Source organism: Magallana gigas, chromosome 10 (genome assembly GCF_963853765.1).
Source record: "Magallana gigas chromosome 10, xbMagGiga1.1, whole genome shotgun sequence".
NCBI lineage: Eukaryota > Metazoa > Mollusca > Bivalvia > Ostreida > Ostreidae > Magallana > Magallana gigas.
Genome location: NC_088862.1, coordinates 33,277,636 through 33,291,162, shown reverse-complemented (window position 1 = coordinate 33,291,162; position 13,527 = coordinate 33,277,636). Strand labels below are relative to the sequence as shown.

Below are 13,527 nucleotides of genomic sequence, written 5' to 3'. Positions count from 1 at the left end.
TTCATTCGGAATACACTCGAAATACATCGCGCAATTTTTCTTAATATTCGTGGCCAATCACATATTCATGTTTCTGACCTATTACAAAGAGATTTAATTAATCTAATTAAAGTTAGATTTTAGATCTGCTCGCTTAATCTTTACACATAGCGAAAAAGCGAGCGGATCGAAATCTAATTTTTAAAAAGATATTGAGAATTCTTCAAATTGTAATTGATCGTTTCTCTCATATTCAAGGCAGCTAGGAAGAGAGGACTTTTTGAATGCCGTCTTGAACATTTTCGCTGGCAAAGGTTTTGGACATACTTGTCAATCAAATCATCGAGAGCCAACTACGACTTTTTTATTTGCAAATTACGTTGATATATGCTCGTGTAATTATATCGGAATATTCATTAGGACACAGATACATTGATATGTTCATGACATCCAGTATCGATTGGATCAAGAACACACAACAAGTACATTTCTCATTGTGACACTATTTTTGACCTAGGACCTAGGTCGAGTCCATCAATGCACGCCTTAATGCAGATTTAGATGAGCGTGTTCGATAAACCTGTATTTAGCTTATATTTTTGGGATAGATTTGACATTTAAGGTGGGATGCTTCATCAAGGTTTTATTTTTTATGCATCGTTTAAGTATCGTTGTTTTTTAGATATGTATTTTTGTACGAAAATGGACAAAAGGCTTTAATAGATATTAAGGTTTGCGCAATATATAACAATTATATACGAATATACTAGCAGTAGGGATGCTTGTTTGTTATATATATTAATTGTATGCAAATTGATTAAACTTATTTATAAATATAAATCCAGTTGGCTTTTGGTTACAAAATATTTTTGCGGCTCAATAATTTTTTTTACCTTAGATCAGTATGACTGATATTAGGATACTGTTAAGTTTTAGATAATAGTATTTTATTGAAATTACATGATATGTATTATGATAAACATCGAATATCTACATATTTAATATTTTCTTAGATAACATGTTTTTTACAATGATTTATCCATAGATATAAAATTTAAGTATAAGATACATGTACTAGTATTTTCCTTTTTTATCAATTTTTTTTAACATGCTTATATATTTATTCAGATGGTTGTCACGTTGTATATTCTGTATTTTATAACCTGTCCAATAAAATCAATATTTACAACATGAAAACAATCATACAAAGTAGCTTTAAAATGTTTCCTCAAATCTTTACACAGAGCTTTAAGGAGGCTTGATTGTTAACAAATTAATCATCAAAGAACTATATATGATAAGAGTTAAATATGGCCTCCATAATTCGCCATTTTTTAAGTGTTTCGGGTACAATAAAATTTGAACTAATTTTTCAGTAGAGTTGATATAAAATATATTTTTCATCTTTTTTTTTTTTTTTTTTTTTGCACTCACTGGCAGTATATGACGTCAGAAGTGACGCCATTTCTATAATTCAATCAAAATCGGCCAAAAATTGACATTTTTCTTATATATTTACGAATGGGAAATATAGAGCGCATGCTTGAACAAGGAAAATTTTTTTGTCACTTATTAGTCTTGGCTAGATACATCTCTGATTAAAATATTTTATTTGTTCAAGAATGCGCTCTATGTTTTCGGAAGGAAAAACTGCTTGAAAATAAGCTGTTTTACGCTAAAAATGCAAAAATGGCGGGAAAAGGTTGTCTTTACGATGTCATATTTCTAAATTGTGGACACTTGAACCAAAATGAATATTATGTAAACACATCACATACATATCTGTATTAAGAAAACAAAGAATGATAGTAAAATGTTGATGTTCATTTTAGGGGGCCATTTTAGGCCCTTATCATATATAGTCCTTTGCCAAAAATTTTAAGAAATGATTATAGTTTGGCTAAAAAATACTATTTATCAAGAAAACTACCCTTATATGTTACCTTTAAAATAAGAGTATTTCCCTATAAGGTTAAGTGAAGAAAAAAAACAATACATTTTACTTTTTAAATTTGGAGATGTTCCTATAGTTTGATTTAGAACTCTCCTTTCAAAAGAGATAAAAAAGTATAAAAATGCTTGGCCGCGACCATCGAGCCTTCTTAATATCCTGCCTTGTATTCCGACTTGTCAAAATTGAACACAATAAGACAAGGGGTCCAGGGGTTCTGTGTGTATATATATAAAGGAGCTGACCGCGGCCCACAGGTCACTACCATCGCCGAGAGACAGGACAACACAGGTGTTGTAAACATGCGGAATTACTCCCCTCTCATCCTTCTGCTCGTGTCTCTTCTACACCTAGGTAAGACTGTACACTTACGGAACGGGGGTGGGGTTATTGGGAGTGGGTGGATGGGGTCGTGGGTGGAGATGACTTTAACACAGCGTGCGAACCCCTCTCTCTCTCTCTCTCTCTCTCTCTCTCTCTCTCTCTCTCTCTCTCTCTCTCTCTCTCTCTCTCGGGATGGGGGTATTTAAAATATGTAAGCATTTCTCTAAAATATCATTTCCTGTTACATATTTTGTCTTATTGAAACATATAATTTGCAGAAAGCAAAATTAAAAGAAAATCAGAGAACAGATCTAAAGTAGAACAAAGTAGAAATAAAAGGTCAAAATTTCTCAAGGTGGAGAAAATTTAATATTACATTTATATAATTTAATATTGGCGTATATTGCCAATTAAAAGAAACGACATTAAGTAGGCTTATTAAAGACAAACTAACCTAATTCAGAAACTTTTAGCTTATGTCGAAGAAGAATCATAGAGGATTTTACAGCATATATATGGCATGAAGTCAAATCAACGATTAATCAACGATTAATCAAGAAGCAGGTGGCGTCACTTGGCGATACTTGTTGCAGATTGTACATGGTTAGTTGAGTCTTTGCCGGAATTTTGAAAAAAAGTTAATACGTTGTTGACATACCGATGAGTGACAGAATAATTCTATAAGCTAAGTTTTCTGTTCGAGGCTACAATGTATGTAGAGCTTTTATTTTTGAGATATCGCTAAAATTGTGGGATCAATATCACCTGCACCCTTTTTCCCCACGTCACTCCATTTGGATTACTGGAGCAGATAAATATAGATATTAAACTAAAGAAAAGACTAAACTGCTCAACAATTACTAACGAGTTCTCTTAACCGTCTGTATGTCAGATACCGTCTAGAAAATATTACAGACTGTGAAGTTCAAATGTGAAATTTAAAGATTGAAACTTGGAATTATTTTATCTTTTTGATTTGAATTTTGTCGTCAGAGGAACTGTTTTTGGAATAGAATTCTGTTCCAGCAGGTTTGGGATTGTTTTCTTCTTGTTTTTAAAAAACAATTGTTGTTTTTTAACCTATGCATTTTTTGGACGTGTACCTTTTTTGTGTAACATTGAAGAAGTTTACCTTTAAGGAGGCATTTGACCGTGGCCAAGAGGGACATCAAACCATAAAAAAATGGTTTCATGCTGGACGTGACAAATATGTGATGGATTTATTCCCGTATCAAAAAAGCATTTATACGAGTTTCTATTCACGGGGACGAAAATCAGACAGTGATGAATGGATTCAAACCCAGGCACAGAGAGAGAGAGAGAGAGAGAGAGAGAGAGAGAGAGAGAGAGAGAGAGAGAGAGAGAGAGAGAGCTCTTTCTTTATGTCATTCTCTTATCCCCTCCTTTGTGGCTCCCCTCTCTCTCTCTCTCTCTCTCTCTCTCTCTCTCTCTCTCTCTCTCTCTCTCTCTCTCTCTCTCTCTCTCTGCTTAAACTCTTAATGAGATAAACCATAAAATTAAGTTCCATAAGATAGCTATTGGACTCAAAAGTATTGAAATTAAAGTGATCATTGCTTGATAGAAAAGTACTGATCGTGGGTCGGAGCTGACAGGGATTCTATTAAAGTGACAAAATGACAGAACTTGATTGTGCCAACGTCTACCATGCCACAGAACGTCTTAGTTTCAAACGTCGGAACAAACCACAATGGATACACAGAGCAAGTCTGGAACAAATGCTACCGGAATCACAACGTTGCCTTTAGATTTTTTTAACTCCACATATGGACCTTAAATATATGAGTTTCGTTGTGTATTAAGCTAGAGAGAACATTTTGAGACTTTATCAATATTTTTACAGATTTTCAAGTTATCTAAAAAAGTACAAAACTATGACCTTATTCCGGCATGGATTCATAATTATTTTGCTGACGGGAGAGGGTATTGTTTAACAAGAAGGGGTGGTTATGGGGAGGTTGGAACAAGCCCTTATGGGAGGGGGTTAAGTTTTAATAATGTCAGAATAAAAAACAATATTGCTTTTCTAAACGGCATGCGTCTCCTCAAATCCTCTCGTCTCACATCAGAGCTGTGTTTTACAAAGGCTGGACGGCCGCTGAGAAGATGAGCCCCGTAAAAAAAGAAGGAAATCATTCAAACTATAAAGATTATACCTTTGGAATCTGTCTTCTCTTAAGATATAACTTTAGCTATTAATTCATATCTGATAGTTGAGAGTAGATCTGTGGTGTACATCTGTTGACCACCCGCCCCTTTACATATATCGAAAGAGCAAATGTTCAGTACATGTCGTTAGATGTTGTGAATTTTGACACCGTATATAGGGAGGTGTGTGGTTATTGGTCTCCTCTGACACAACAGGTGCCCGTTTCTTGACAAGAAGAATGTACATAGAGAGGATGTTAGCATGTATCAAGCATATGGAGCGACTGATACAGTGGATATATTTATGTGTGATTTATGTACTAAGATCTGGAGCGTCAATAAATGCCGTGCCGTGTTGTCATCATAATGCAACACTGGGGATGTGGTTTCGTTTGTATAGTAGACTGTTTAGATTCATCTCTTAAAAGGACTGGAAAAGAAGACTGGTAAAAAAATTAACCATTAAATAACCATCACATTTGCTTTTAAATTTTAGACATATTATTTGATACATTATTTAGTCAGCCTTAAACAATTATCCAGTAAAGAAGAAATCAAAATATATTTAAGCTTAAGTTTTGCATATCACACTTATTTTTATACATACAATGTAGCTCTCCTTCTAAAGGAGATAAATGTAACCCAAAAATGGCCACGTCCATCCAGCTCTCCTAATTTCAATTAAAATGAATCTAATTTGAAATTGATGTATGTTATATGCTGGTATTATGTGCTCTTGTCGGTTTTGATTAATTTTCTTCTACAAATGCAGTATACATTGTATATTGTTCTGATAATGTTACCCTTAAAATTTTTTAAACAAAATTTTCAAACTCAAGACGATCAGAATATGTACATGAAATTGAGATGTTTGAAGAAGTAAGCTGTTGGAATATTTCAGGACCTACTTTTCACTGCGATATGATTCTTTTCGGAATCGAATAGTTTACGAATATGGATGAACAAACTTCAATTAATCACAACATCTTGTCTTTAATATTAAGTAAATCAAGACTTCTTTACATAAAAATATAACGCTTAAAAAAATAACATAAACACATCATTTTCCAATAACAATAAGTGTTGTAGACGAACACTTATTATTTTCAGATATTTTTTTTGAATTGGGCAACTACAAAAAATGGGTTTATCGTTAAAAGCGTCCAATCACTTTTCAATGACATAAAATCTGAGTATTCTCGTAAACAAAGTAGATATTGTTGGATATAGATGAGTTATGCATTTGTTTTTGATAAAATTGTGACCACGAACAGCCCACTATAACCGAGGTCAACTGCATAAAGGCCGGGCATTATCCTCCCGTGTCCACTTAACACTCGTACGTCAAATCATTAAGTAGGAGTCACAAAATACTGCAATTAACTTTAACATGCTCGTGTGTGCGTGAAGGTGCTTAGATGCAAACAAATGAGCACCATTATAACCGGACATCAAGCGTATACATGGCCGCAGAACGTCAAAGCGCCTGCAGGACCCTGACAAGACATAAATGGCGTGCAGTGACCTACTTTTATGCAAATCTCCTCAAAGTGTTATGTTGGTTTTTGGTATAAAGTTGTGATTATAAGGGGAAAATGTGGTGGAATCTTGGGAGACGTGTTAATTACTTGATATATAACCTATTTCTGTGTATTTATGCTTGGTTGTTAATGTCAGGTGCGAATACTGAGGTTATACGATATTGGGGACCATAAATGACATTTGTTGGTGGGAAGATTTGCAAAATGGAGTATTTATCCAAATTATATAGCATGTTGTGCAATAGTATTGCCTCTGATGAATTCTTTAAGACAAATGGATGCACACAATTTGTATGTAAATTCGTTTATGAAAAGCATAAAAAATATCATTTCCCAACATTCTTCAACGCATGACAGAAAGAATCTACAAAACAATTTATGAAAAAAATGTGAACGAAAAAGAGAAAAAAATATGAAAGAAATATAAAAAAAACCAAAACATCTTGAAAACAAGTGACGAGAGAGAGAGAGAGAGAGAGAGAGAGAGAGAGAGAGAGAGAGAGAGAGAGAGAGAGGGAATATTTTAATCGGATCAGTGGCTTTATTACACAGAAATGGAGACTTTGTATACAAGGCTGTCATACTGGAATCCTATCTTCATTCTCTATAAAAAAAAAAAACCCCCAGATGTTTTAGATCATTAAACGTCAAATAATTTGAAACAAAAGAACTTTTCTTTATATGGGAAGGAAAAAAGGAAGAAAAAAATTCTAATTACTGAAATTCCTAGTATGCATTGTAGCAAAAACGGGATACTAATTAAATATCGGATTTAATTGATTAAAATTAAAATCCAAACAATTATCCAAACACCTGATGGTCAACAAAACCAAACTAAGCTTCAAAATAGCTACTACATATCAGTTAATGCTTGGTCCTGCAGTTAATTAAAGTATTCATATTGAAAAATATGTATCAATCAAAATGCCTCGTTTGAACTAAGATTTGGTTACCCAACAACCTCTTGCAAATATGTTTTTAAAATGCATTGTAATTGCTATTCTCTAAGCTTAATTTGGAATAATAATTGAATATGTTTTATAGGTACTCGTTAATTAGGTATTTATTCAGGTGTAAAAAACCTCTCTTTATGCCTTGATTGTTCGCCCCGGCTATAAAACATAGACAAGCTCACTGTAGCCTTAATCTGACTTTTCCTGAAACTTTGTTACCCCCAAATAGATGGAACTGTTTTAAAAACTTTGATATATCCCAGTAATTAATAGATAGAGGTTAAAATACATAAAAATTAAGTGGTTGGGCCTTACAAATCACTTCGGCATGTCCACTGTATTTAAGATTTCAGGGTTCGATATATCGAAGTTCAACTGTAATTTAATTAAGTATTAATGGCCTTGAACCATAAAATATTTCCTACAGCAATATTGGTTTTATTTTGTATGTAAATTGGACACAAAAATTGTTTCAACATCAAAATCCTAACTTTTTATTTTTTATTACAGGAGAGTGCCAGTTAAATTTGGGCGAGATCCTGAGCGACCCCACGATGAGCAAGATGTTGATGGGAGGTGGCACCGGGGGACTCGGGGGACTCGGGGGTATGGCGGGCCTCGGCGGGGGGCTCGGCGGTCTGGGTGGAGGATTGGGAGGTGAGTCGTCTGTATCATTCAAACGTTTGTGTTTACCAACACAACACAAATACATCTGAATGATTCAGACTATTTTACTATAGAAATGTTAGTAATTAGTTCGTATGCAGACTATTTTAGTAATTTTAGTAATAAGTGGGTGGAGGTTAGTCGGCAGTTCTAGTAGTCTGTATCATTTAAACGTTTGTGTTTATCTTTACTACAATACAAATGCATCCAAATGATGCAGACTGTTTTAGTAATTTTAGTAATTAGTTCGTACGCATACACATAGCTATACCTTTTACTTTTGTTAGGCCGCAACACCTCTCTATGAATTCTTTTAGTTATAATTTTGATATGAAAGTGAGACTGGTATAACACACTTTTATTACTTCTTGCTGAAAAAATATCTTTTGGTAATGAAGTGAGTTTAAAGCGTTTCAATAAGAGTTACCTCCCGTATTCAAGGGGCATTGCGACCTTTGTTAGTTAATGAAATGCTATTTTTATTGCTTTTAAATGTTTTGTTTTCAGGGTGTACATAATTTGTTGCATGTCTGGCTATAATATGTATCGTAGCAACAAATACTGTAAGCTGGTTGATTAAGAAATATGTAGATAAACAGAATTCAAAAAGAAGATTATCAGATTATTGCCAAAACTATGTCCTTCTACAAAATGATTTCTCTTCGATTAGACTCTATTGGCGAGGATCACACAAAAGTGTCCTCACCGAAGATAATAATAATGTACATTATATGGCACTGATTGATTAGCAACAACCTATAAGACTACATATGGCTTAAAGTTGGTCCATGTGTAGCAATAAATAGCAAATTCTCTTTCTTGATAGTAAATGGTATTGCATATTTGAAGCAGCGAATAGTTAATTTCTTTGATGGAATTAGTGTTAAAAAGTGAATTGATAAAGTTATTTTTAATTCATTAGTATACGCAGTAGGAATAGCAATGGATATCAAGTTCTAATTGGCAACAACAAACGTGTAAACAGTGCATATTAGAAGCTAAAGCATAAAGCTAGACTATGTATTGCAGTGAACAGTATGCATGTGTTTATGATATTGACCATATGCGCAGGAATAAATAGCATGACTATAGTCTGGTTCATTTATATATCAGCAAAAGCATTTATGTAGTGGTTCTAGAAAAGTGTCTGTTAGTGGAAGAAATAGCGTATATAAAAACACAAGTGAAGAAGTGAATAGCAAATATGTGGTGATAATAGCATGCGCGGCCATTACTATTGGTTTTACCCATAATGCACCCTACGTAGATACATCAATATACCAAAAGCAGTTATTCCTTGTATCATGCTCAAGACCACATTTTCTCAAAAAATATTTTGCAATATTTGTGTATGTGCATTTGAATTGAATACTGTTATTCTTAATTCCTATGACTCTACCCTGTACTATATAAATCAGCTTAGAGTGGATTAGGTCAATATCTGTTATTTAATAAACCTTTCAAATCTCTTCAAGACACGATCTGTTCTTTTGCTTGCTGTCTACATTCTTGTGATATATATTTGATTGAGTCAGTCAAGACTGGAAACTCTGAGTTGATATATACCTGTACAGTGGAAAAACTGGAGCTGTATGGACGTATGTAGTGCAGCCTCGTTTTGATCCACTTCCTCTTCTTGATAGGTGGTGAGAGCGCATTAAATCTGGGGTCTTTAATGGAGAACCCCATGCAGATGTTGACCGACCCCACCATGAGGCAACTGCTGACGTCAGGAGGAGGCGGGGTCTCGACCGGAGGTGTACTACCTTAGCAACCATAATCTTTCATCAGTAGCCAATGTCTGTTTGCTCTTGCTATATATAATGAAATATGGATAGTGGAAATATAGTGCATGTAACATTTCAGACAGGATTGAGTATATGATTTAATCTGTCATTCTTTGTCTAGGAATATGTCATCCTTTATTTAGGTATTTTGTCATCCTTTTGTTGGTATTTTGTCATCCTTTGCCTAAGGCTGTCCTCTATTGTATAGGAAATATTAATCTTTTATCTAGGTATTTTATAATCCTTTGTGGGTCGAGTCATTCCTCCCTTAAGTTCTGCCATCCTTCGTCTAGAAAGTTTATCCTTTAGTTAGGGACCTGTATTGTCTAATAACTTGTCACCCTTTGTCTAAGCTAAGAACATACTTCCCTTTTGTCCTTTGAATGTCCTCCTGTAAGTAAATGCAATCCTTTGTCGATATATTTGTTATCCTTTTATTGGATTTAAATATTGTTTACGTATCAATTTGGTCCATTATCTGAACGATGTCCTCTCTGTAAAGACCGTCATCCTTTTCTAAGGATATCCATTTGTTGTACATGTAGTACAATACCATCGGTCTCCCTATGTCTGTATATCTGTTATCATTTCCCTACAACCTGTTATCCCTCTTTAGGAATAGTCAATTCTTTTCAGAGAAATGTGTTATCCTTGGTAATGTAGGAATTCTCAATCCCATTTCTGTTTAATTTCCCCAATTAGCGTGTCTCACATTATTTGCCGTTTAGAGTTATTTTAAGGTGACGGATTAAAGTTATTTTCAGGTGACGGTGTCTTTCTTGTGGCTGTTGTTGATAAACACTTGTTTTTGACAAAACCCTTCATGTATGTCACGATTAATCTGAAACGCGTCTTTGGCGATACGTCGCGCTAGAACCAAAGTGCGCGCGCACTGTATCAGCCATTTATCATTTCCTTGTTTGCGATCATACATTCAGCTTGATTCATGACACAAAAGCCAAACAGCATAAAAAAGAAAGGAAAAATTAAAACAAACCAAAACAAACAAAATCAAATTAGTATGAATTCTATACATTTATGTCTTGAGACATTATTCATCTTTACAACGAAACATCATAAGCTTTTTCTATAACTTAGTTAAAAAAATACTGGTAACATTTCTCTGAATATGATACGTTATACCTTTTTGATGAATTATACAATTGGATAATCACACAATATTGAAAATAAAAAAAATAATTTTCATAATTTTTTCATAAAAATCAAAACACACAAACAATAATTCTGAGATGGTGAGAATCCAATGCAACTCTATATGACCCGTGTTGTAGGTGTGGACCCAGCGATGCTGAGTGCTTTAGTGGACCTGAATAGCGCACCTCTACTTGATGTCAACACCCTGACCCAGCTCAGTCAGCTAAACGACCTCATACCACCCACCACCCCCAAACCCGTCACCACCCCTAAACCGGTGGCGGCTGGCTCCACCATTAACCTGTCCATAGGTAAGTCCAGGTGGATAAGGGAAGGGATATGGGCTTTTGCCTATGCGGTTTTATTTTAAAGGAGGCCATTTTAAACAAAAGCACCTGAACGAAAGTAATATACAATACAAGTCCAACTATTGAAAAATAATTTTATTGAGATTTAAAAATTCTTCCTTTTCATTTTATAAAAGTTAAGCCTAAACTGCAATGTATATTATATCAAAAATGACTATTATATACCACAAAGGATACATTTAACTGCTTGGATGTTTGGCAACCCTTCATAGAGATATAAATACTTCCAGGTGGGTCCTCGACCTCGTTGGGCAGTGAACAGTCTCTTGCTGACCTCATCCAAAAGCTCCAGCTCAAGAGAAAGAAGAAGGAGGCAGCTGCTGCCGCATCTGCTGCCATAGAAACCGTTCCCAATGGTAACCTGGGGTCGGTGTTTGCGGAAACTTTGAAGCCAAGCAACTTGAACCCCAACTTACCGGTGGCAAAGATGCTTGAGCTTGCCAAGGATGGAATTGTAAGTCCGTCTACCTGTCTGTCTGTATGTCAGACAAACTGTTTATCTAACTGCCATTCATCCATACCAATGACATTTATTTGCAATCGTATACTAGCATATATCATATAAGATGTATAGTATTACGCATACTCTAGTTGTTCCATGATCCATCCATCTATCCATCCATATATCAATCTATCCATCCAACTCTTCGTCTAACTATCTCTCCATCCATTAATCAGAATTATTATAAAGTATTATATCATTTGTCCATCAATTTTGAATTCACATTTCAGGGTGTATCGCCAAGTCTACAGAATATGGTCTGTCCCACAAAACAGTGCCCATTTCCTTTAGCGTGTGGAAATCCAGTGAAAACCTATACCCCCGAGACTTTCTTCGTCTGCCCAGAATGTCCAATGTGTCCGGGCGACATTCTTAAGGGCGTGTCTGCCAGACTGGGGAAGGTGGTCCGGATTGCCCAACCAAAAACCAAGCCAGGCGTCAAAAAAGCCATTTCATCTAATAGGTAAAGAGTTGTTTTGTAGACACTAATTAGCATGGCTTTATATCTCATATATGCTTGTTGGTCTCACACTATAGGGAAAACTATAATTTAATTCTAAAAACTGTAAATGAATGCTAAGTTTTAGAACTTATTTGAAGATAATCATTAACAGTGCATACTTTTTTCTGCTTTGCTTAAACTCACAAAAAAAGCTGTTAACATATTATATTTAGATACAAGATGTGTATGTGCATGAATAAAATCGAAGTCTTTATTACAGAGTACAGAGGTACAAAGTTTTTCCTACTCGAATAACCCCGATTCCGCACATGGACAGTCACCCCTATCTATCGCAAATGATGAAATTTCATTTTTGACATTCATAGGGGTACCGGGGAAAAACTTTTTCTCAGTATGCATGGCTCTTTTTAATAACTTGCTTAATTTTTTTGGTGCGAATGCTGAGCTGATCTTGTGAAGAATTGTGTTACACTGTGGAAAGATAAGCATGCTACAGAAGCACCAGAACTGCGTGTCTTGATTTTCAAATTGAACCAAAGGTGTGAGTGAACGTTTTAACAAGAATGCTTTTGAATCATATATATTCATGTATTCTTGCCCGAGCTGAATGTGAACTATCTCTATATGTTGGATTAACCAGTTCTATAGGTTTTGGTATATGTTAATGTTAAGGTTCTCTGACCACCTATAGGCGTGGATTTATTTACTTACACAAATTTATATACATTTCTGCTTCACTTTCTTAATCATGAAGAAAAATCGTATCTTTCTAAATTATTCTGCTGCTTGGACGCATTGAATTTCAGATAAATTCACTTGTTCAATAATCTTTTTGATAAAACAAAAACAAACTCTTAACGTTAAGAAATTGGCAATCTTCCGCATCTTTAACCGGAAGTTGATGTTCTGTTGCAGTCAAGCGCTCACCTCGTCCTATGATGTCTCAAACTTTGCAGGATGAAATCTGTGTCCTTAAATAAACACAGAGGATTATGGGATTGTAGGAACAGATAGGGCTGCGGAACAAACGTTGCCAAACAGCTTTGTATAAGAGCATTTAATCGTACATGTAATATATGCACATTCTATTTGTAACATATATTTGATATACATGTTTTATTGAATATGTAGATGCACTGCAAATTATTTACGGGGCAATTGATATATTTGTTTGATTTGTTTATTGAAAGTTTACTGAATTCTTTTATGAAAATATTTTCAAGGAATTAGCTATTATTTAAAAATCATTTAAAGTCTTTCAAGTAAGTTGATACTTTTAATTCAAATTAAATGCAAGGTACTTATTATTAGGACAAAAATTAATAATAAAAAATCATTTAATTCCGAACAATATAACTGTTGTTGAACAATGTCGGTTTAACTCTTATTACGCTGTGTGAATCCATTTTTTTAAATCAAGTGTGCTGTTGTATATAGTAATGTTTTCTTTTTTGTGTTTAATCAATGTATATTGACAGTTATATTTATGTTTAATTGTTATCTGATATAACATTCTGCTTTGCTTGTAGTTTAGAACTAATTTGACTAGAATGCGCCAAGCATTACAGAGCCAGATAACATTAATCATAATAATTTGTTTAACATTAATATGGTTTAGTCTAATTGAAGAAATCATTTGTATTTCCCTATTTGTTTGAATGTGATTGTTATT

General features: G+C 34.4%; 1 protein-coding gene across 1 annotated transcript; it reads left to right on the top strand.

Moving 5' to 3' along the window:
- Positions 1-2,127: 2,127 nt before the first annotated feature.
- LOC105342907 (uncharacterized) lies at positions 2,128-13,266 on the top strand. Its single transcript, XM_066073789.1, has 7 exons — positions 2,128-2,284; positions 7,425-7,571; positions 9,224-9,337; positions 10,660-10,833; positions 11,121-11,344; positions 11,623-11,855; positions 12,771-13,266. Exons 1-7 carry the CDS (start codon positions 2,233-2,235, stop codon positions 12,814-12,816), a joined length of 990 nt encoding a protein of 329 aa, XP_065929861.1. The 5' UTR covers positions 2,128-2,232; the 3' UTR covers positions 12,817-13,266.
- The last annotated feature ends 261 nt before the right edge of the window (positions 13,267-13,527 follow it).